Here is a 24,632-nt window from a genome sequence, read left to right on the forward strand (position 1 = left end):
CTGCTTACATGTAGAATGTTGTCCAGATTCTCTGAATCTTCTGATTATATTATGGACTGCAGATGATGGAATCCCTAAATTCCTTGCAATTGAACATTGAGAAACATTGTTCCTAAACTGTTGATTTTTTTTTTTTCATTTATATAGCGCCAAATCACAACAGAGTTGCCTCAAAGTGCTTCACACAGGTAAGGTCTAACCTTACCAACCCTCAGAGCAACAGTGGTAAGTCATATTTTCCACACAGTTGTTCACAAAGTGGTGATCCTCTCCCCATCTTTGCTTGTGAATGGCTGAGCCTTTCGGGGATGCTCCTTTTATACCAAATCATGACACTCACCTGTTTCCAATTAGGTGTGCTTTGAACATTCATCAACTTGTCCAGTCTTTTGTTGCCCTGTTCCAACTTTTTTGAAATGTGTTGCAGGCATCCATTTCAAAATGAGCAAATATTTGCACAAAAACAATAAAGTTTATCAGTTTGAACATTAAATATCTTGTCTTTGTGTATTCAATTGAATATAGGTTGAAGAGGATTTGAAAATCATTATATTCTGTTTTTATTTACATTTTACACAATGTCTCAACTTCATTGGAATTGGGGAAGTATCTGTATGATGAGAATATGTGTGGGCTGTTCTTCAACATATGCTTTGAGGTCCAATGGTGTTGCGATGCTTGCATCACCTTGATGCAGAAGCTTTCATTCTGAAATAACAGACACACCATCATCATGCTGATGTTTTTTCAGCCAAATATTTTAAAAAGTGGTGAAAGTAAGATAGTGCTAAATCAGTAAAGTATATGATGTGGTTAATGGGCAGCATGGTGGTGCAAGTGATGAGCATGCTTGTCTCCAAACTAGAAGGTCCCCAGTTCAAGGCCACACATGCTGAATTATCTATGTCTGAGGTTAGATCAGTAAAAGTATCTGGTGTAAAGCTTGTGCCAAATAAACATACAGAACTCTCTTTGGTGACCCCAAGCAAAAACTGGAAAAGCCTAAAGAAATTAGTTCATTAATCATCTGGAAGTCAGTCATACGCAGTAACTATGGCAACTACCAATGTGTGAGCGAGGGCATTGACCTGATGAAACAAAAACATCTTTATCAGCTTTCCTGGGCCTCTAGTCTTGATAGCTGCCTCAGCAAGATGGCATGGTGTTTTTCCATTTATTGTCTGTGCCTTCAGATGGTGGGCCAACACATTTACCTTTGCATCACAGAAAACTAACAGCATTGATCTTCAGTCTTTTGAAGAAGTCAGTTGAAGGAGCAGCACAAAGTTTTGAAGACCAACAAAAAGTCCACTTGGTGAAGAGTAAACTTCTAGATCTTGTCTATGTTTCATTGGATTTTAATGCTGGTGTTTCTGAAGTAACTGGTACTGGCTAGTAACTGGGACGAATCACTGTTCATGTCACATTCTCGAGGAAAACTCACACCTGGATGTCACATTATTTACATTCAGTGTCAGACTAGACTGATGCACAGGTGGCACTGACTGAAGGTGCCTTTCATTGTATTCCACAATGGGCCCTCTGGTGGTCTTTCAGCGACTCAACACACATTGTCCTTTTGCGCAGCTGCAGATACTCCAAGAGTAGCTGTGACCAGATCCATGCCAGAGTGGGCACGATAGCTCCAGGTCAGCAGAGGGAGACGCCAGGCAACTGAGCACGTCCTGCAGAGAAAGGAGCTTCCTGGTCCGAGTCACCAGTTGTTGTCTGGAGCACCGAGACAGGTCTGCACCACAAAGTCAGCTATGCTGGAGGAACGCAGAAAAATTACTGTTATGTGTGGTGTTTTGCACAGCAAGGTGTGTGTATATATATTTGGACACACTTTCCACTTTCTCTCTCTCTCTCATTTTCAAATACATCTTGTAGTGCTACAGTATTTTGTCGCAAAATAGCAGCTGAACTGATGTTTACCTCTGCCAGTGAAGTTTAGTGCAGCAGATAACTGAACCAATCGTTCAAATGGTGAAGCAAGCATCAAATTCAGGAGAAATACTCCTAAGGCATTACTCTTTTGAAAAAAACTGACTGGTCACTTGAATTTTCAATAGGCAGTCAGGTAGGGGTCACTTGAGGAATTACACACAGGTCAAAAATTAAAAATGCTCCAATCATTTTGAAAACTACACCAAATTATTTGTCTGACCACAAAGAGTCCAAAAAGGTATAGTTTGGACTATCTATGACTGAATGTTCTGGAGTTATGGGGTAAAAACAGCAAGAATGGTGACAAAGGTAAATTTCAGTTTCTACAGGGGTCAAAAGTTAAAGTTACTCCAATTTTGGGAATAAAAGTGGTGCAAATTATTGGTTGTGCTAATAGGATTAATAAATGGAATAGCTTTGACTGTGTTGAATGCTTGTTCTCCAAAGTAAAGGTCAAACAATGTCAACGTCCATTGAATTCTATGGCATGTGACATATGTTACCCCATAACATGATAACTAAGGATGACACAAGGTGCAAACTATTTCTTTTTGAAACCCTATTAACCCCCTTGGGTCCTGGCAACCACCCAGGAAGACAACTGGTCCATCCCCTCCTCTCAAAAGTAACCATCTATCTGACACAGCCAGGTGAAACTCGGGTGTCCCCTTGGCTTATCCAGCCACTGGGGTCCTCAACACTCAGGCACCTGCATGCTACGTTATGCACAGAAAAATTATGGTACAGTAGCATTAAGACACAGCGATTGTGCTGCTGGTAATGGTCTGAAATACTTAACGATTAGATTAGACAGAAGTTTATTAATCCCCTGGGAATTGAGGTTCCAACAGCATTGTATAGCAGCACATAGGATAAGAAGCACACAAAATATCGAAAGTGAAAGTAAAAAACAAATTACAAACATAAATATAAATACACAAATGTAAATACCAGAAATAGTGCTTGCTGCTGGCTACTACTTTTCTTCTCCTTCCCGTCCTTTGTCTTCCTGTTACTCCTCCTCCCCCCAAGTGAGGAGTTATACAGTCTGATGACTAAAGGATGAGTTCAGCTATTTACAACCCCAGTCATATCAAAACATTGTTTGCAAACAAAACTGAGTGCTCTTCTCACCTTTGACAACTGGTTTACGAGCAATACTTTTTGGAAAAAATTAGTATAGGAAAGAATCGAATGAGAGTAAATGGGCGCTTGTCCCAGGAGTTACAAAAATTCATCATACGCTCAAAATAATAAAACAGGGCTGGCAACATACAGTACCTTTCAACTGTCCATATGTTAGTTGTACCACAACATCTGAATACAGGCAAGCTGTATTTTTTCCTAGTACATATACTGGTTTATACCTACCCTGCACCACTGTCAGAAGTGATATCTTAGGTCAGTTTGTTTATCTGTAATGGGTGAATAGGTCATTCAGAGGATTTAATATGACTAATGTGGAAAAAGGAAACTTGAGATGTCCTTTAATGATGATTGCTCACTACAACAAATATTACCCATAAATCAAGCTGACTTCCAGTCTTGCCCAGTTAAGAACTATTATTCTATTACAACCCCAATTCCAATAAAGTTGGTACATTGTGTAAAATGTAAATAAAAACAGAATACAGTGATTTGCTCTTCAACTTATATTCAATTGAATACGCCACGAAGACTAGATATTTAATGTTCAAACTTATAAACGTTTTTTTTTGTGTGTGTGTGTGTGCAAATATTTGGTTATTTTGAAATGGATACCTGCAACACGTTTCAAAAAAGTTGGGACGAGGCAATAAAAGACTGGGAAAGTTGATGAATGCTCAAAGAACACCTAATTGGAAAAATGTGAGTAGGTATAAAAGGAGCATCCCCAAAAGGCTCAGCCATTCACAAGCAAAGATGGGGTGAGGATCACCACTTTGTGAACAACTGTATGAAAACATAGTCCAACAGTTTAAGAACAATGTTTCTCAACGTTCAATTGCAAGGAATTTATGGATTCCAGCATCTACAGTTCATAATATAATCAGAAGATTCAGAGAATCTGGAGAACTTTCTACACGTAAGCGGCGAAGCTGAAAACCAACATTGAATGCTCGTGACCTTCGATCCCTAAGGTGGGACTGTATTAAAACCAACATCATGAGGATCTTATCGCGTGGGCTCAGGAACACTTCAGAAAACCATTGTCAGTTATCACAGTTCATCACTACATCTACAAGTGCAAGTTCAAACTCTACCATGCAAAGTGAAAGCCATACATCAACAACATCCAGAAATGCCACCTCCTTCTCTGGGCCCGAGCTCATTTCAAATGGATAGACGCAAAGTGGAAAAGTGTGCTGTGGTCTGATGTTTTTGGAAATCATGGACGTCGTGTCCTCCGGACAAAAGAGGAACAAGACCATCCAGCTTGTTACCAGCACAAAGTTCAAAAGACAGCATCTGTGATGGTATGGGGGTGTGTTAGTGCCCATGGTATAGGCAACTTACACATCTGTGATGGCACCATCAATGCTGAAAGGTACATCCAGGTTTTGGAGCAACACATGCTGCCATCCAAGCAACGTCTTTTTCAGGGACATCCCTGCTTATTTCAGCAAGACAATGCCAAGCCACATTCTGCACGTGTTACAACAGCGTGGCTTCGTCGTAAAAGGGTATGGGCACTAGACTGGCCTGCCTACAGTCCAGACCTGTTGCCCACTGAAAATGTGTGGTGCATTATGAAGCGCAAAATACAACAACTGAAGTCGTACATCAAGCAAGAATGGGAAAGAATTCCACCTACAAAACTTCAACAATTAGTGTCCTCAGTTCCCAAATGCTTATTGAGTGTTGTTAGAAGGAAAGGTGATGTAACACAGTGGTAAACATACCACTGTCCCAACTTTTTTGAAACATATTGCAGCCATCCATTTCATGCAAATTTTGCATTTTATGCAAATATTTGCGTAAAAACAATAAAGTTGATCAATTTGAACATTAAATATCTTGTCTTTGTGGTGTATTCGGTTGAATATAGGTTGAAGAGGATTTGCAAACCATTGAATTCTGTTTTTCTTTACATTTTTCACAAGGTCCCAACTTCATTGGAATTAGGGTGGTATTATCGTCATTATTATTATGCTTTTTTAAAGTGACTTTTCATTTAATCATCTGCTGTGGAAAAGAATTTAAATGCAGTAATAATGACAAAACATTACAGTACAGCACGTTATAGCCACACAGAACATACACACACACACCTTTGGTCTATCTGTAATTCCATTCTGTACAAGCTCTTTCGAGACATTTGACTTCTTGAAATCTGGTCTGCCTTGGGATGAGACCCCCTGGTTTTGTCCATCATTGTAGTTTTCCCAGTGGGCAAAGCCTTTATTTTTAGAGGCCTTCCGGTGAGTGTGGTGCTTCATTTTTGGAAAGGTGTGGGAGCTAACGCCTGTGTCACCCCAACTGTGTTCGGTCCAGAGCAGCTCCGTCTGGGTGGCCTGGCTGATGGTGGCCCTCTGCAGGCGCACAGAGATTCTCTGAGCTGAGCCGGTCATTAAGGTGATGGACCGGCTGTCCAGAACTGGACCTGCTGATGTCACGGAGGGGAACTCGAACACTTCATCCTCATCTAAAGTGAGAGGACAGATGATGATGAAGAAATTAAATTTTAAAAAGTTGAACAATTTGACACAACAGAGGTTTGCTACAACTCAGTACCACCAGTAACTCGAAAAATGGAGGTGTGTATGAGTGCGCATGCGTATCACAAAACACAATCTGACGCAAAATCCTAGCGCTGTAGATTGTTGGCTCTTGGTGGAGGTATGAGTACTCCTCTCATTAGGAGTTTAAAAAGGTGATAATGACCTTTGCACGTGGCCAGCGCTGGGCTGCTCGGTAGCGAGCTGTGGGTCAGTCTTGCAGGAGAAATGCTGCCTGGTGAACCTGAGCAGACGAGCTTACGACATGCCAGCACGAGCAGCTCCCGGCATTGCTTATGACAGTTGACACCACAATCTGCAAAACAAACAAGAAGTTGTGGGCCAAAATTCTGCACGTAGAAATGTTCAAATTCAATTTTCTCTTCCTGCACAGATTCCATTTTATTAACAATAAACAATAACAATACATGTGTTAAATCATTTGGAATGTTGACTTGATTTTCATATGAAGTTATTTTAAAATAATATAAACCACAGTAACATGTACAGTGAGGAAAATAAGTATTTGAACACCCTGCGGTTTTGCAAGTTTTCTCACTTAAAAATCATGGAGGGGTCTGAAATTTTCATCTTAGCTGCATGTCCACTGTGAGAGACATAATAAAAAAAAAAAACTAAAAAAACAAATCCGGAAATCACTATGTATGATTTTTTTAAAATAATTTATTTGTATGTTAGTGCTGCAAATAAGTATTTGAACACCTGCCAACCAAGAAGAATTCTGGCTCACACAGACCTGTTAATTTTTCTTTAAGAAGCCCTCTTATTCAGCACTCTTTACCTGTATTAATTGCACCTGTATGAACTTGTTACCTGTATAAAAGACACCTGTTCACACACTCAATCAACCACACTCCAACCTGTCCACCATAGCCAAGACCAAAGAGCTGTCTAAGGACACCAGGGACAAAACTGTAGACCTGCACAAGGCTGGGATGGACTACAGGACAACAGGCAAGCAGCTTGGTAGAAGACAACAACTGTTATGATTATTTATTAGAAAGTGGAAGAAACACAAGATGATTGTCAATCTCCCTCGGTCTGGGATTCCATGCAAGATCTCACTTTGCGGGGTAAGGATGATTCTGAGAAAGCTCAGAACTACACAGGAGGACCTGATCAGTGACCTGAAGAGAGCTGGGACCACAGTCACAAACATTACATTAGTAACACATGGTGCTGTCATGTTTTAAAATCCTGCAGGGCAGCAAGGTCCCCCTGCTCAAGCCAGTACATGCCCAGGCACGTCTGAAGTTCACCAGTGACCATCTGGATGATCCAGAGGAGGCATGGGAGAAGGTCATATGGTCAGATGAGACCAGAATAGAGCTTTTTGAAATCAACTCCACTTACCATGTATAGAGGATGAGAACAACCCCAAGAAAACCATCCTAACTGTGAAGCATGGGGGTGGAAACATCATACTCTGGGGGTGTTCTTGTGCAAAGGGGATAGGACGACTGCACCATATTGAAGGGAGGATGGAGGGTCTCCAGACCTGAACTCAAGAGAAAATCTTTGGAGGGAGCTGAAACGCCAAATCTGAAAGATCTAGAGAAGATCTGTGTGGAGGAGTGGACCAAAATCCCTGCTTGCAGTGTGTGCAAACCTGGTGAAAAACTACAGGAAACGTTTGACCTCTGTAATTGCAAACAAAGGCTACTGTACCAAATATTAACATTGATTTTCACACTTATACTTTGCACCAGTAACATACAAATAAATTATTAAAAAATCAATCATCAATCATCATGATTTCCGGATTTTATTTTTTTTACATTATGTCTCTCACAGACCTGGTCACTCGCATCAAATCCATAAACAACTTTGTGGTTTGAGAGTTAATGGAAGAGTTAATGGAGTTAACGGAGTTAACGGAGTTGTCTCTGGACAAAGATGTATGGAGAAGTCGATATCTTTGCAAGAGAAAGAAAGTCCAAGTCTTTAGGGTCCTGGTACTTGCTGTCTGACTGTGTGGTTGTGATATTTACTGATAATCAGCAGCCTGAGGTGACAACTGGATGTCTATGGTATTAGGTCTCTTCAGAGGATCCTTGGGTGCCACTGGAATGACTTTGTGCCAAATGAACGGTTACTTCAGGAGACTATGATGAGGAGCATCACTTCCATTGTGAGCAAATATCAGCTATGGCATTTTCTCCATGTGGCATTACCAGCACATTATTCAGCATGCAGGTTCCTCAGTTTTAGGATTCCAACAACTGCAGAAGACCAAAGGGACATCCAATTCACCTGGCTTCAATGGACAGATGGTTAGTTTCAGGAGGTGGCGTTGGACCAGTTCTCTGGCTGTGTGGATGTCATCCAGGATCCAGTGTGATTCTATAGTGTGGTAGGTGAAGTGGCATATGGAACTAGTGTATGGTCCTACACCTGATCTCAGATTTTGAGTGGGTCAAAGGTTACAGACACAAAGATGAATGACTTTTTAAACTGCAAGGAAGCTTCCAGATAAACCAGCAACTGATTTAATATTTTTACTCTATATTATACTATTACTCTAATAAATGCTCCCTCTCTAATTAAAGCCCCCTCTTGATTTTTTTCAGCATGTTGTATGTAGTGAAATTGTGAATTGCTGAGACAGAGACAACAATAAAATTAAAATGAAATAGTCCTACCTCATTGCCACAAAATTTCATCAAATCTGTTCTGGTTTCCATGTTGCTTATGCAGTCACAGTGCCTAGTATTTCAGACCATTCCCTGTCACACCAACGTCCGTAACCTCCCCAAGCAGCTGTTCTACTTTTCTGGCCAGGATTGCAAGCTTATCTTTGTTCCTACATTACTCCCGGGTGTGTTTCCTATCAACTGGGAAAATCTCATCCACATGATGCATCCCTTCTCTTCCACTTCTTTCACAACTTTTAGCTTGAACACTGCCGAGTAAAAACGTTTGCACGGAGCCATTTTATGTAATTGTGTAACAGCTACTGCATGTAGAAAAGCATTATTTGTTTCAAGTTTGCACTGCTTCTTTTGCATGCGGTACACATGTATGTACATACCATAAGGCTGTACTGTGTACAGCAGCATGTATGTGTATGCAAATGATCATCAAACGTTCCCCCTTCATGCAAATTCCATGCCCTCACGTTGTTTATTAGAGTAAATATGGTATAGTTTATTTGGGGTGTGTATGACTGTATTTAAGGGTGTAGCCATAGAACCTGCATTGTACTGTGTTTAATTGCAGGGGAAAGAAACAACAAAATAATTAAATCAAGTAATCTGGAGTAGATTGTTTGGGAAACAGGATTTCTGTTCCTTCTAGTACATTTCTAGTGTGTATATCTTCTTGTTTGTACTCCTAATGTAATTTCCACATTGTTAGTCTTCTTGTGACATATCATCCGCGTTGTTTTCCCCCTTGTGCTTTTATCATGACAGTTCTGCTCCCGGTGCATGTTGTTGGCTTTACTTCCTGACCACTCAGGTTTTCAGGTTCACATGCATGCTTTACTTCCTGGTTAACTGAGTTACACAATATTTAGCCATCACATATCGTTAGCTCCAGTGCCATTGTCTAGTTTGCATACATGCTTTCTTGCATTCATTTCTAGTGTTTGATCTCCATTTGCTGACTTCTGTTGCCTTCCTGTTTCTTTCACATTTAGCCTGCCATCTATTGGACTTCATATGCAGTATGTTTGATTCCTGTCTACTGTCCCTCTGCTGATTCTCTTTTTGCTGCTGCTTTCATGAACACTGTTGACTGTTTAACTGTGTACCAAACCCATGCACTTGTTACAGACCATGTCATCAACTGTGTCCACAAGGACACTTGTGTGAACAAACTACTACTACCTGATGTTGTTACAGCTTCAGCTGCTATTAAAACTATTAAACTACTACTATTAAACTGTTTGAACTTTCCATTGGTGTTGTTTTCTGCATAGGGGTCTTCGGTTATACTACAACCATTACAGATGGAACATGTATGAAAGAACGCCCCTTTAAAAAGACAATGACAAGTAGAACATAAATATTTAAATAGTCATGGTATGAAATTAAATGTCACAGTTCAGGTTTTGTTTTTCCTCTTCATCATCATATTTCCTGTACCATTCCAGTAACTGTGAGCAGTACCTTTGCATTTGTAGCCCTGTTTGATGATTCCCCAGAGCTGCAGGATTAGGTTCACAAATATGAGGAAGGAGGAACAATAGTACAGAGAAGAAAAGAAATAAATAAATCAGAAAATACTACAAGGAAGCATGGCCTTTAAACAAACACAGTTCAACACATTTCCTGTAAACATGTTGCAACATAGTAACTAAAAACAAAGAGAACCACCATGACAAATGCATGACAGCCAGCCAATAACTTGTCTTTATCATCACTTTTTTTTAAATTAAATTAATAAAATTAAACTTCCACAGGAAACAGACAAATTGATGTTTGAAATATGCAGGCATCAGCTTAGTGATACGCACAAATCCAGCACAATGTTCACAGAAGGTTGGCCTCAGGTACGTCATCTCCTGGAAGTTGTGGATGAAGCCCGGACCCATCTTGCACTGAAGGAGAGGGTTAGCCCGTAGGAAATATGCAATCATCTCATCCTTACTGATCAATCCGTCTCTGGGAGAAAGGGAAAGATTTCATATGGAATCGGACTCGGGCACTGCTATACTTTTTCTGCAGCTAATTATTTGGCCACTCACTGATCTTTGTCCAAAACACAGAAAGAGTCCAGGAAGGGAAAATTAGCAGCAATGCTCTCAAAGTCCTCTTGAGAGATATACCCATCATGGTCATGGTCGTAATTCCTGAACACAGACTTCCCGATTCCATCCAAGGAAAATAAATGAGTACAGTGAAGTCTCACATGTTTAATTAAAGACTGCAGAAACTGTTTGTCTCCTTTCTCTTTGCAAAATGATTTTGTGTACTCACATCCACCACTTTTCTGATGTGTTTGTTGACCACAGAGGGATCTGGTTTTGCAGTCACACCTGATGCCCAGTCTAGAGGGACCAGAGGTTTGTTGGGTGTTGTTGGAGATGTTGGCTGTGAAGAAGGACAAAAACAAAAGACTTAAAGGGACACTTAATAGTGTTGAAGGTGGTTTTTATGACTTAGTGGTAAGGTTTCATATTGCAGCCCTTCTAAAGGGATGCCAAGTCATAGGACCACCTATGGTTAGGCTGTATGTATGCTCCAGATTGGATTTTACCGTGTAGCAGTGCCAACACCAATGAATGAGCAACTCCAAGCAGAACAGACTCTCAGTAAAAATAAGAAACAAAAAACAGTTTTATCTGCACAAGCCCAAATGGTTTGTCCCAATGTGGAGAACATAAATTGTCAACACCAACTGTATGTATACCAGACAACCCTGCGTGACATCACCCATAGGTTTTCTATAGACACCTGTAAAAACCGATATGAAGCCCATATCTGGGAGCTGCCATCCTGGCAGCAGTGGGAGTGCTGATTCTGGCTATGTTACGAATGAATAAATGGATAAAGAATTGGAACATGGGTGACTCTGTGTTTATTAAATCATATTTTTGGGGATTGTGCAGTGGTTCTCATAATGGTTTGGTGTGAGCATTAAAAGGTATGAGCTGCTTATTTTCTCACTAATGATGCTTTAAAGAGACCTAACGGATGAGGATATCGACAGCTGTTAAAAAATGACACACAGCTCTCCACAACAGCAAGTAGCAACCGATGGTATGACTCAAAGCGACCACACCCCTAATTATGATTAGGGGCGTGAATTAGGTAAGATACACAAAATTAACCCCAGTGTAGTTGTCATAGAGGGGGAAAGTTATTTTTATCTGTTGTTTTGTACACAGACATACACAAACACACGTCTGATTACAATACTCCAAGAGCCAGTTACTGATGGTGCACAGGGTAATTATGGAAAGTAATGGTTTTAGAGTCCCAGTTCATATGTAAGTGCTGAAATTCTTCATATGCAGGTACAAAGTCAAAGAGAAATATTGACGAGGCATCAAACTAAAGGGCACATTACAAACTGGGCCAAGAGAAACTTACCAGTGATTTGGGGTTACGTGGTTCCCTCAGCAATGACAGTTCATAAATCTCATCTTCTGTGTAGTAAAGGTCTAAAGATAGCTGGAAAAAGCAAAGGCTATAGATAAAATGTTATTAAATTCACAAAGTTGCAATATAAGATAAGCCCGTGTATCACTGTAGCACCAGCATCAGAATCTGTGATTGGATGCTTCACAATGAAGTGATGTTCATGATTTTAAAAACAAAGGCTCCATATTTTTCTCAGATAGTGGGCATGCCTACTGTTTTAACACAAAAGCACTGCCACAAGGCCAAAAACTAAAATGTGGGGATGCTGTGCTGCAACAAATCTTCTATCTTGCAAACACTCTGGGATTGTAATGTCTCACCGTTAACAGATATATAAGATCCATGTTGGGTTCGACTTGGGCCACCGCACTCTGCAAAGACACCAGCTCATTGAAGGTTATATAGAGCTGCTGCATTTTCACCAAGTTCACTTTGTTGCTATTGTCAACCCAGTCAGGAAAGACAGCATTCACTGCTATCAGGTCCTTGAGGTGCACGCCCAGGATGGGAATTTTGAAGCCGTGGCATTCACTGAAGGCCTTACGGTAGTAGGAGTAGTTATTACTGGAAGAGACCAGCTCCGTCATTTCTCTCCAGATCTGAGATAAGGAACAGAGGGCATAGTGAGGAATTATAATATGCCTTTATTTTGTTGCAACTTGTAAAACAGCCGGGAAACTGTATTTATAGCCTTCATCTCTACAATCACAGCCACTGAAACTTGTAACTTCTTAATTTGGTAGGGTGTCTTGATGCCTTTTGATAGATTGAACATATCAAGGACAACTGAATATGTAGGAGCACAGACAGCCAACCTTTAAAAAGAGAAGCCTTCTGGATTTTCAGTTTGGAAACTCCAGCACCAAGAACCTTCAGTACAGAACTTTATATAAAACTGTTTTTTGTAAAACACGTTCAGTGTATTGATCTGTAGACCAGGTGCTTTTACAGTGGAATGTTGAGTAAGTGCAATTGTTAAATTATCCTTGTGCAGATCATAACTTAGTCTGATTTCATGTATATTTATAGAATCAGACAACTATTTTGTGAAAATTGTTCTTTACTTTTTTCTACTTCTTAGGGTGTATGTCTTTTCTTCAAGTCAGGTGAAGTCTGGCAGTATGCCCTGACCCTGCACACAGCATCACAAAACCACCCTGTATCCTGGTCCTGTCTATATACATGAGAGGACAACCACTCAGTCAGACAACCCGGGTGGTTGTCATCTCATATATACAAGTTACAAGAAAAGAACAATAATTTCTTCTGACATATTCACATTTTCTTATTTAATGGTTGAAATGCTTTTCCTTCACAGTACAGAGATTTGAAGTCACTCTCCACATCCATCTGCAGGGGAAAAAAAAAGTTAATGAGTAAGCTCCACACCTGTAGGTTTGTTATGTCAAGCGGGAGAATACTCTATGGAGGACCTTATGAAGACCTGATTTGGTCAAAATGCTGTCGAAGCTCATAGTAAAACACTTGGAAAAGGAACAATAAGTGTGCTGACCTTTGTTAACTCCTTTTTTGGCTTGTGTGTGTGTCTGTGTTTGTGTGTCTGTGTGTGAATGTTTTTGTCTGTCTATATATGTGGCCCTGTGATAGACCCCCCATCATGTCCATGGTGTACCCTGCCTCATGCTCCATGATTGCTGAGATAGGCTTCCATGACTCTAGGTTGGAGTAAGCGGGTATAGAAAATAAATGATAGCTGAGTTTTCATCATAGTCATCCAGAAAGTATTCACAGTGCTTCACTTCACTTCCACATTTTATGTTACAGCCAAAATGGATGAAATTCATTTTTTTCCTCAAAATTCTACACACGATACCCCATAATGACAGTGTGAAAGAAAGTTTTTTTTGTTTTTGTTTTTTAGAAAAAAGGCATAATTCTAGGCAAGAGTACAAAAACATTTCTGCTGCTTTAAAGGTCCCAGTGAGCAGAGTGGCCTCCATCATCATCAATAAATGGAAGAAGTTCAGACGCACGGTCAATTTTGAGTCATCAATTCACCTAACCTGCATGTCTTTGGATGTGGGAGGAAGCTGGAGCACCCAGAGGGAACCCACATGAACACAGAGAGAACATGCAAACTCCACACAGAAAGTACCAGGTGGGAAGAGATCCCATGACCTTCTTGCTGTGAGTCAACCGTGCTAACCACTAAGCCACTGTGCTGTCAATTATCAACACAATATAATTATGTAGATGTAAAATGTAAAAACTTAAATATCTTGGAAACAGTATTTTATTTCTGAAGCAGACAACTTCTAAAAATTTGCATACCAATGTTACATTACATAACAGTTGGCTCTGTAGGTCGCTGTATGACAAATAAGTGCAGATCACATCTTTGGTACTGGGTCTCTTTGTAGGATCCTTGGGTACTGCTGGAATGATGTTGTGTCAAAGGAACAGTTACCTTGCATTGTGAGAGGATGTCATGGAGTGGTGTGGTACAGGAACATGTCTGATTTTTTTTTTAAATTATTATTTATTTTAGGCCAAAACAAAAAAATACACTTAAAAGGCCAAATGGAGTGCATATGTTCTAAATCCACTGTGCATGTAACACTACCTCTTATAGAATATATATGATATGTATTTCTAGGATCAGTGTGTGATCTGTGAGCAAGGGCGTAGGTTTGGTCTCAGCTTTGGTAGGGACAATACCACCCCCCCGGCCCCCTGCCCACCACCACCACCCCCTAACCCACTCATACCATTAGACGCACAAGTACAGCATAATACATAACATATGACGACATAATGCTGAATAATTTAACACTTTATTTACATTATTAAGTGTGTAGGCAGACAAACAAATAGCTTAAATAACAAAATTGCACCCAAAATCACGAATCTATTCTATAGGCCTACACCTGAGAGAACAAGACAACAAAAAAATACTTGTGGAGCTAACAAAAAAAAAAAGTTTTTGCAACCAAGATGTATAATCTATTCTCTTCATCAATAATGCAGTTGTAGGTATCTGCCAACCTAATTTGCCAACAAAAAAAGGGCTTTACAATGATATATATGGTGTATTACGGTAAACGTAAGCCTGTGATGTCATAATGCAGAGGAAAAACACGGACGTTTCACACTAGTGCGCCGCTGATTCTCATTACCGTAAGTTCTCATGTAAGCCCTCACGCTGAAAAATTTAACACTGACAGCAAGCCAAGAACCCGTGCTTTCCAACAGTATGCTATATGTTGCATATATTACGGTAAAGTGCGTTCGGTGACTTTTGAAATGAGGGAAAAGTATGAAAAAGAGCGCAAAAGTGACAGAAAAGTACAGAGACAGACAGCAAACATAAATGTAGTAATTTTTGAGGAAAAGGCAGGGTGTTAGTGTCATTTGTGAAGGTGTGTGTGCGTGTTTGTGTGGGTGTGCAGTTTATTGTAAGTGTGGCGCACAGCATTGTTCGCAAGCCCCCGCCCTTCTTGTTTTTCTGCACCGGAGCAGTGTTGCCAGATATGAAATATGAAACTATCGTACCAAAACCTCAAAATTATCGTATTTTGGGAGAAATTATTGTACACAAACAAAACGCATACAACGTAGCTATTTTAGCGTTTTTTTTTTTTTAATCAATCAATTTTTTTTATATAGCGCCAAATCAATCAATCAATCAATCAGTTTTTTTATATAGCACCAAATCACAACAAACAGTTGCCCCAAGGCGCTTTATATTGTAAGGCAAGGCCATACAATAATTATGTAAAACCCCAACGGTCAAAACGACCCCCTGTGAGCAAGCACTTGGCTACAGTGGGAAGGAAAAACTCCCTTTTAACAGGAAGAAACCTCCAGCAGAACCAGGCTCAGGGAGGGGCAGTCTTCTGCTGGGACTGGTTGGGGCTGAGGGAGAGAACCAGGAAAAAGACATGCTGTGGAGGGGAGCAGAGATCGATCACTAATGATTAAATGCAGAGTGGTGCATACAGAGCAAAAAGAGAAAGAAACAGTGCATCATGGGAACCCCCCAGCAGTCTACGTCTATAGCAGCATAACTAAGGGATGGTTCAGGGTCACCTGATCCAGCCCTAACTATAAGCTTTAGCAAAAAGGAAAGTTTTAAGCCTAATCTTAAAAGTAGAGAGGGTGTCTGTCTCCCTGATCTGAATTGGGAGCTGGTTCCACAGGAGAGGAGCCTGAAAGCTGAAGGCTCTGCCTCCCATTCTACTCTTACAAACCCTAGGAACTACAAGTAAGCCTGCAGTCTGAGAGCGAAGCGCTCTATTGGGGTGATATGGTACTACGAGGTCCCTAAGATAAGATGGGACCTGATTATTCAAAACCTTATAAGTAAGAAGAAGAATTTTAAATTCTATTCTAGAATTAACAGGAAGCCAATGAAGAGAGGCCAATATGGGTGAGATATGCTCTCTCCTTCTAGTCCCCGTCAGTACTCTAGCTGCAGCATTTTGAATTAACTGAAGGCTTTTTAGGGAACTTTTAGGACAACCTGATAATAATGAATTACAATAGTCCAGCCTAGAGGAAATAAATGCATGAATTAGTTTTTCAGCATCACTCTGAGACAAGACCTTTCTGATTTTAGAGATATTGCGTAAATGCAAAAAAAGCAGTCCTACATATTTGTTTAATATGCGCTTTGAATGACATATCCTGATCAAAAATGACTCCAAGATTTCTCACAGTATTACTAGAGGTCAGGGTAATGTCATCCAGAGTAAGGATCTGGTTAGACACCATGTTTCTAAGATTTGTGGGGCCAAGTACAATAACTTCAGTTTTATCTGAGTTTAAAAGCAGGAAATTAGAGGTCATCCATGTCTTTATGTCTGTAAGACAATCCTGCAGTTTAGCTAATTGGTGTGTGTCCTCTGGCTTCATGGATAGATAAAGCTGGGTATCATCTGCGTAACAATAAAATTTAAGCAATACCGTCTAATAATACTGCCTAAGGGAAGCATGTATAAAGTGAATAAAATTGGTCCTAGCACAGAACCTTGTGGAACTCCATAATTAACTTTAGTCTGTGAAGAAGATTCCCCATTTACATGAACAAATTGTAATCTATTAGACAAATATGATTCAAACCACCGCAGCGCAGTGCCTTTAATACCTATGGCATGCTCTAATCTCTGTAATAAACTTTTATGGTCAACAGTATCAAAAGCAGCACTGAGGTCTAACAGAACAAGCACAGAGATGAGTCCACTGTCCGAGGCCATAAGAAGATCATTTGTAACCTTCACTAATGCTGTTTCTGTACTATGATGAATTCTAAAACCTGACTGAAACTCTTCAAATAGACCATTCCTCTGCAGATGATCAGTTAGCTGTTTTACAACTACCCTTTCAAGAATTTTTGAGAGAAAAGGAAGGTTGGAGATTGGCCTATAATTAGCTAAGATAGCTGGGTCAAGTGATGGCTTTTTAAGTAATGGTTTAATTACTGCCACCTTAAAAGCCTGTGGTACATAGCCAACTAACAAAGATAGATTGATCATATTTAAGATCGAAGCATTAAATAATGGTAGGGCTTCCTTGAGCAGCCTGGTAGGAATGGGGTCTAATAAACATGTTGATGGTTTGGATGAAGTAACTAATGAAAATAACTCAGACAGAACAATCGGAGAGAAAGAGTCTAACCAAATACCGGCATCACTGAAAGCAGCCAAAGATAACGATACGTCTTTGGGATGGTTATGAGTAATTTTTTCTCTAATAGTTAAAATTTTGTTAGCAAAGAAAGTCATGAAGTCATTACTAGTTAAAGTTAATGGAATACTCAGCTCAATAGAGCTCTGACTCTTTGTCAGCCTGGCTACAGTGCTGAAAAGAAACCTGGGGTTGTTCTTATTTTCTTCAATTAGTGATGAGTAGTAAGATGTCCTAGCTTTACGGAGGGCTTTTTTTATAGAGCAACAGACTCTTTTTCCAGGCTAAGTGAAGATCTTCTAAATTAGTGAAACGCCATTTCCTCTCCAACTTACGGGTTATCTGCTTTAAGCTGCGAGTTTGTGAGTTATACCACGGAGTCAGGCACTTCTGATTTAAAGCTCTCTTTTTCAGAGGAGCTACAGCATCCAAAGTTGTCTTCAATGAGGATGTAAAACTATTGACGAGATACTCTATCTCACTTACAGAGTTTAGGTAGCTACTCTGCACTGTGTTGGTATATGGCATTAGAGAACATAAAGAAGGAATCATATCCTTAAACCTAGTTACAGCGCTTTCTGAAAGACTTCTAGTGTAATGAAACTTATTCCCCACTGCTGGGTAGTCCATCAGAGTAAATGTAAATGTTATTAAGAAATGATCAGACAGAAGGGAGTTTTCAGGGAATACTGTTAAGTCTTCTATTTCCATACCATAAGTCAGAACAAGATCTAAGATATGATTAAAGTGGTGGGTGGACTCATTTACTTTTTGAGCAAAGCCAATAGAGTCTAATAATAGATTAAATGCAGTGTTGAGGCTGTCATTCTCAGCATCTGTGTGGATGTTAAAATCTCCCACTATAATTATCTTATCTGAGCTAAGCACTAAGTCAGACAAAAGGTCTGAAAATTCACAGAGAAACTCACAGTAACGACCAGGTGGACGATAGATAATAACAAATAAAACTGGTTTTTGGGACTTCCAATTTGGATGGACAAGACTAAGAGTCAAGCTTTCAAATGAATTAAAGCTCTGTCTGGGTTTTTGATTAATTAATAAGCTGGAATGGAAGATTGCTGCTAATCCTCCGCCCCGGCCCGTGCTACGAGCATTCTGACAGTTAGTGTGACTCGGGGGTGTTGACTCATTTAAACTAACATATTCATCCTGCTGTAACCAGGTTTCTGTAAGGCACAATAAATCAATATGTTGATCAATTATTATATCATTTACCAACAGGGACTTAGAAGAGAGAGACCTAATGTTTAATAGACCACATTTAACTGTTTTAGTCTGTGGTGCAGTTGAAGGTGCTATATTATTTTTTCTTTTTGAATTTTTATGCTTAAATAGATTTTTGCTGGTTATTGGTGGTCTGGGAGCAGACACCGTCTCTACGGGGATGGGGTAATGAGGGGATGGCAGGGGGAGAGAAGCTGCAGAGAGGTGTGTAAGACTACAACTCTGCTTCCTGGTCCCAACCCTGGATAGTCACGGTTTGGAGGATTTAAGAAAATTGGCCAGATTTCTAGAAATGAGAGCTGCTCCATCCAAAGTGGGATGGATGCCGTCTCTCCTAACAAGACCAGGTTTTCCCCAGAAGCTTTGCCAATTATCTATGAAGCCCACCTCATTTTTTGGACACCACTCAGACAGCCAGCAATTCAAGGAGAACATGCGGCTAAACATGTCACTCCCGGTCCGATTGGGGAGGGGCCCAGAGAAAACTACAGAGTCCGACATTGTTTTTGCAAAGTTACACACCGATTTAATGTTAATTTTAGTGACCTCCGATTGGTGTAACCGGGTGTCATTACTGCCGACGTGAATTACAATCTTACCAAATTTATGCTTAGCCTTAGCCAGCAGTTTCAAATTTCCTTCAATGTCGCCTGCTCTGGCCCCCAGAAGACAATTGACTATGGTTGCTGGCAGGGGCGTAGGTTTGCATATGGACCAAAGGGACAAGTCACAACCATTATTTTGGGATGGCAAAATAGTCCCTACCAATATTTAGCATTTTTGTTTATATAACAAAATCATTCACTATTTTTTTTTTTTTGCGAACTCGATACTATAATTTTAGTCGTCACGTTTTGTGTTTTCGACGTGCCAGAGTGACAGGGTTACCCATATTGCAATTTCATTGGCTCACGTTCTTCTCACATGGCCGTAAACAAAGCGCATCTCGTGGCAGGCAGTGCTTAATTTGTAAAGTGGGAGGTCCCGGAGCGCAGAGGATGGGTGGCTCCGGTGCAGTGTTGCCAGATGTACGATAATTATCGTATTTGTACGATAGTTTTGCCCTCTGTACGATGTACGATCAATAATGGGAAAAAATCCAATATGTACGATAATTTCAGTTGGTTGCCCAAACACGCATCTCTCTCTGACACCCAAGAATCATTTTGCAGGCGTTGCACTCAGGCGGCATCAAAGACACAACACACACAGCTTTGGCCGCCCGGGACAACGTCATTTGAAAGCCCGCCCCCTCTCCATACAAAGTAATGAGTTCCCATCCAATCTGTGCCGTGACAGGAAGATTCCCCAACCAACATCTTTTTTTTTTTTTAAACTTTATTTCAACAAATGCAACAACAAACGAACAAAACACAAGAGCAAAGAGATAGACAAGAAGAATAAAAAAAAGTTCAAGTTCCTTATGGAGGTGTCAACATTTTTTCTGTGTTCAACAAAATCTGCACAAGTGTCCATGGCATCGGATGACGACAGCCACCTCGAGGTTGAATTCGACTCTTTCTAGTCTGGTAATTAACACGTTTGTGTCCCTTCACAGAAAAAAAAATCTTTCTAGTAGTGCGTTCTAGTTTCCCCATTACTATAATTACTGTTTAAAAATGTGACATAAAATTCTTTGGAAATAAAAAAAACAAAACAAAACGCTAAAATAGCTACGTTGTATGCGTTTTGTTTGTGTACGATCTTTTCTCCCAAAATACGATAATTTTGAGGTTTTGGTACGATAGTTTCATATTTCATATCTGGCAACACTGCTCCGGTGCAGAAAAACAAGAAGGGCGGGGTGGAGGGCTTGCGAACAATGCTGTGCGCCACACTTAAAATAAACTGCACACCCACACACACCTTCACAAATGACACTAACATCCTGCCTTTTCCTCAGAAATTACTACATTTATGTTTGCTGTCTGTCTCTGTACTTTTTTGTCACTTTTGCGCTCTTTTTCATACTTTTGCCTTGTTTCAAAAGTCACCGAACGCACTTTACCGTAATATATGCAACATATAGCATACTGTTGGATAGCACGGGTTCTTGGCTTGCTGTCAGTGTTAAATTTTTCAGAGTGAGGGCTTACATGAGAACTTACGGTAATGAGAATCAGCGGCGCATTAGTGTGAAACTTCCGTGTTTTTCCTCTGCGTTATGACATCACAGGCTTCGTTTACCGTAATACACCATATATATCATTGGAAATCCCTTTTTTTTTAAATTAGGTTGCCAGATACCTACAACTGCATTATTGATGAAGAGAATAAATTATACATCTTGGTTGCAAAAACTTTTTTTTTTTTTTGTTAGCTCCACAAGTATTTTTTTGTTGTCTTGTTCTCTCAGGTGTAGGCCTATAGAATAGATTCGTGATTTTGGGTGCAATTTTGTTATTTAAGCTATTTGTTTGTTTGCCTACACACTTAATATTGTAAATAAAGTGTTAAATTATTCAGCATTATGTCATCATATGTGCGTCTAATGGTATGAGTGGGTTAGGGGGTGGTGGTGGTGGGCAGGGGGCCGGGGGGGTGGTATTGTCCCTACCAAAGCTGAGACCAAACCTACGCCCTTGTGTTGATACCTCCATAAGGAACTTTAACTTTTTTTTTATTCTTCTTGTATATCTCTTTGCTCTTGTGTTTTGTTTGTTTGTTATTGCATTTGTTGAAATAAAGTTTCGAGAAAAAAAAAAGATGTTGGTTGGGGAATCTTCCTGTCACGGCAGAGATTGGATGGGAACTCATTACTTTGTATGGAGAGGGGGCGGGCTTTCAAATGACTGTCCCGGTCGCCCAAAGCCAGCATTTGATGCCCCCTGAGTGCAACACCTGCAAAATGATTCTTGGGTGTCAGAGAGAGATGCGTGTTTGGGCAACCAACCGAAATTATCGTACATATTGGATTTTTTCCCATTATTGATCGTACATCGTACAGAGGGCAAAACTATCGTACAAATACGATAATTATCGTACATCTGGCAACACTGCACCGGAGCCACCCATCCTCTGCGCTCTGGGACCTCCCACTTTACAAATTAAGCACTGCCTGCCACGAGATGCGCTTTGTTTACGTCCATGTGAGAAGAACGTGAGCTAATGAAATTGCAACATGGGTAACCCTGTCACTCTGGCACGTCGAAAACACAAAACGTGACGACTAAAATTATAGTATCAAGTTCGCAAAAAAATAGTGAATGATTTTGTTATATAAAAAAAATTCTAAATATTGGTAGGGACTATTTTGCCATCCCAAAATATTGGTTGTGACTTGTCCCTATGGTCCATATGCAAACCTACGCCCCTGTCTGTGAGAAACAAAAGTGCCTCTGGTGTTGTGGACTTACCCTCACAACCTCAGGGACCAGATGAGAGTGAGTCTCCTTTAGTCGTGAAATGGAGCTGTGGCTCAGTCCACCAATCACAGCCATCAGAGTGTTGAAGTTCTGCAGTTGGAGAAGTTTCTGACAAGAGTCAAACAGTTAAAGGTTTAAAAACCTGCACACAAAATCTTTCACTGATCTGTGATTACTTACACCAACGAAAATTGGAGGAGGTTATATTATCACCCCTGTTTGTCTGTTTGTGGACAGCCAGGAGCTCACATTATATATATATATATGCCCTAATCACTCTCATATTTGAAAATGAGGTGCAAACTGGCACTCACTATCACCTGACAAATTTTGATCAGATCTGATTCGTACTGCGGATTGAGCAAATATTTTGATATGAACATTGAAAAGCCCTTTTGATCTATATTTTGTATAATATTTTATCTTTTGAAAAGTCACTTCAAAAAAGACTTTGACCTTTAAAGTGTTTTCCAAGGTAAAAATTTGTGGAATTGCAAACATGTTGGCAGAGGTTTGTGCTAGTGCAGTGCTCTAGTTTGTGTTTTGTTTGTCTGTTTGCTTGTGAACAGCCTGGAGCCCACAATTTTTCATACAATGATCCCATTCCATTATGCTGCCCTCCAAACCAGTCACTATTTGTATATTATCCTCTGTATTCTAAAATTAGAAAGGTCTTGTCTCAGAGTGATGCTGAAAAACTAATTCATGCATTTATTTCCTCTAGGCTGGACTATTGTAATTCATTATTATCAGGTTGTCCTAAAAGTTCCCTGAAAAGCCTTCAGTTAATTCAAAATGCTGCAGCTAGAGTACTGACGGGGACTAGAAGGAGAGATCATATCTCACCCATATTGGCCTCTCTTCACTGGCTTCCTGTTAATTCTAGAATAGAATTTAAAATTCTTCTTCTTACTTATAAGGTTTTTGAATAATCAGGTCCCATCTTATCTTAGGGACCTCATAGTACCATATCACCCCAATAGAGCGCTTCGCTCTCAGACTGCAGGCTTACTTGTAGTTCCTAGGGTTTGTAAGAGTAGAATGGGAGGCAGAGCCTTCAGCTTTCAGGCTCCTCTCCTCTGGAACCAGCTCCCAATTCAGATCAGGGAGACAGACACCCTCTCTACTTTTAAGATTAGGCTTAAAACTTTCCTTTTTGCTAAAGCTTATAGTTAGGGCTGGATCAGGTGACCCTGAACCATCCCTTAGTTATGCTGCTATAGACTTAGACTGCTGGGGGGTTCCCATGATGCACTGAGTGTTTCTTTCTCCTTTTGCTCTGTATGCACCACTCTGCATTTAATCATTAGTGATTGATCTCTGCTCCCCTCCACAGCATGTCTTTTTCCTGGTTCTCTCCCTCAGCCCCAACCAGTCCCAGCAGAAGACTGCCCCTCCCTGAGCCTTGTTCTGCTGGAGGTTTCTTCCTGTTAAAAGGGAGTTTTTCCTTCACACTGTCGCCAAGTGCTTGCTCACAGGGGGTCGTTTTGACCATTGGGGTTTTTACGTAATTATTGTATGGCCTTGCCTTACAATATAAAGCGCCTTGGGGCAACTGTTTGTTGTGATTTGGCGCTATATAAAAAAAATTGGTTGATTGATTGATTGTATTTATATTTTTATTTTACATGTATGAATTTTTACCCAATGACTCCATACTGTACCAGGTGATTTCTGTAAGTGCTGAAATTATGTTTTATTTCTGTTCTGTTGCGTGCCACGATGAGGTGGATGTCTTTGTCTTACCTGAGCCACATGGATGTATTTGGTGATGACCTCTGCTCGTGTCTGAGGGGTCAGCTTGCTGAGCACCATAAGCTGGACCCAATGGGAGATTCCGTTGAACAGGGCAATGGAGCGCTCCAGTGTCGGGTTATCTACCACACAGCTGTGAATCACGTAGCTCTGGTAATCAGTGAACTGCAGACAAAAAAACAAATCACGTAAATATTTTTCATTTTGTTTCACAAGTTTTACTTATCTTCAGCATAATTGCACAGGTTGACCTGATGGTGGCACTAAAACACAAGTCAAATGTTGACAGTACGTCAGCTTTCTAGTCAGACTGGGTGATATCTGTACTATATTACATGTGCACTCATCGGTATCGATCCCTTGTGTCCATCTGTCTGCGAGTTCATCCATCCATGTGTGAACAAAATAATACAAAGGTTTTGATCCAATTTTGACTAAACCTGGTCGAACAACTGCAGCTCAGCCAAGATCAAAGAGATTTTATTTTGAGGAAAACCAGTTAAAAGTTGATGTCACATCCCCAAATAAAAATGTGGCCCAGTGCTTATATATATAGATTGGCTTGGCAAGTAAAGTCTAGGATCATGCACTGATGGTACACTTTGCCACATCCATGACACCACAGAACCAACTCATGGATGGTAACCACCCAGGTAGACCACAAGTCCATCCCCGCCTCTTGAAAGTAACCATGTAACTGCAGCAAGCCAGGTGAAGCTAAAGTCTCCTATTGTCTTTCTCCAGCAACTGCGGTTCTCAACACTCATGCACATAGTATGTGCTGGATCAGGCACAGATAATGAGACGCATAGCCAAAATGTTGACGCTGATGCTCCCTCACAATGCAAGTGATACATCTCATCTTC

The 24,632-nt window shown here is 40.3% G+C and overlaps 1 protein-coding gene across 1 annotated transcript; it reads right to left on the reverse strand.

Annotated features, from left to right (window-relative positions):
* Positions 1 to 514: 514 nt before the first annotated feature.
* Positions 515 to 24,113, reverse strand: LOC117522974 (ras guanyl-releasing protein 3-like). Its single transcript, XM_034184392.1, has 12 exons — positions 24,102 to 24,113; positions 23,758 to 23,931; positions 22,003 to 22,119; positions 12,076 to 12,354; positions 11,705 to 11,785; positions 10,589 to 10,702; positions 10,357 to 10,472; positions 10,126 to 10,273; positions 9,779 to 9,815; positions 5,812 to 5,961; positions 5,199 to 5,572; positions 515 to 1,769 (listed from the first exon to the last, which is right to left on the reverse strand). Exons 1-12 carry the CDS (start codon positions 24,111 to 24,113, stop codon positions 1,761 to 1,763), a joined length of 1,611 nt encoding a protein of 536 aa, XP_034040283.1. The 3' UTR covers positions 515 to 1,760.
* Between the last annotated feature and the right edge of the window lie 519 nt (positions 24,114 to 24,632).

The sequence above is a fragment of the Thalassophryne amazonica genome, chromosome 13 (genome assembly GCF_902500255.1).
Source record: "Thalassophryne amazonica chromosome 13, fThaAma1.1, whole genome shotgun sequence".
Classification (NCBI taxonomy): Eukaryota; Metazoa; Chordata; class Actinopteri; order Batrachoidiformes; family Batrachoididae; genus Thalassophryne; species Thalassophryne amazonica.

Bases quoted from the DNA above. Each gene is read 5' to 3' on its own strand.
- LOC117522974 (XM_034184392.1), bottom strand. The intron at 9,816-10,125 runs GTGCGTATCACT...CTAATCCTGCAG, and splicing joins GTGAACATTGTGCTGGATTT to CTCTGGGGAATCATCAAACA. The intron at 5,573-5,811 runs GTCATTATCACC...CTCTCACTTTAG, and splicing joins AGCGCTGGCCACGTGCAAAG to ATGAGGATGAAGTGTTCGAG.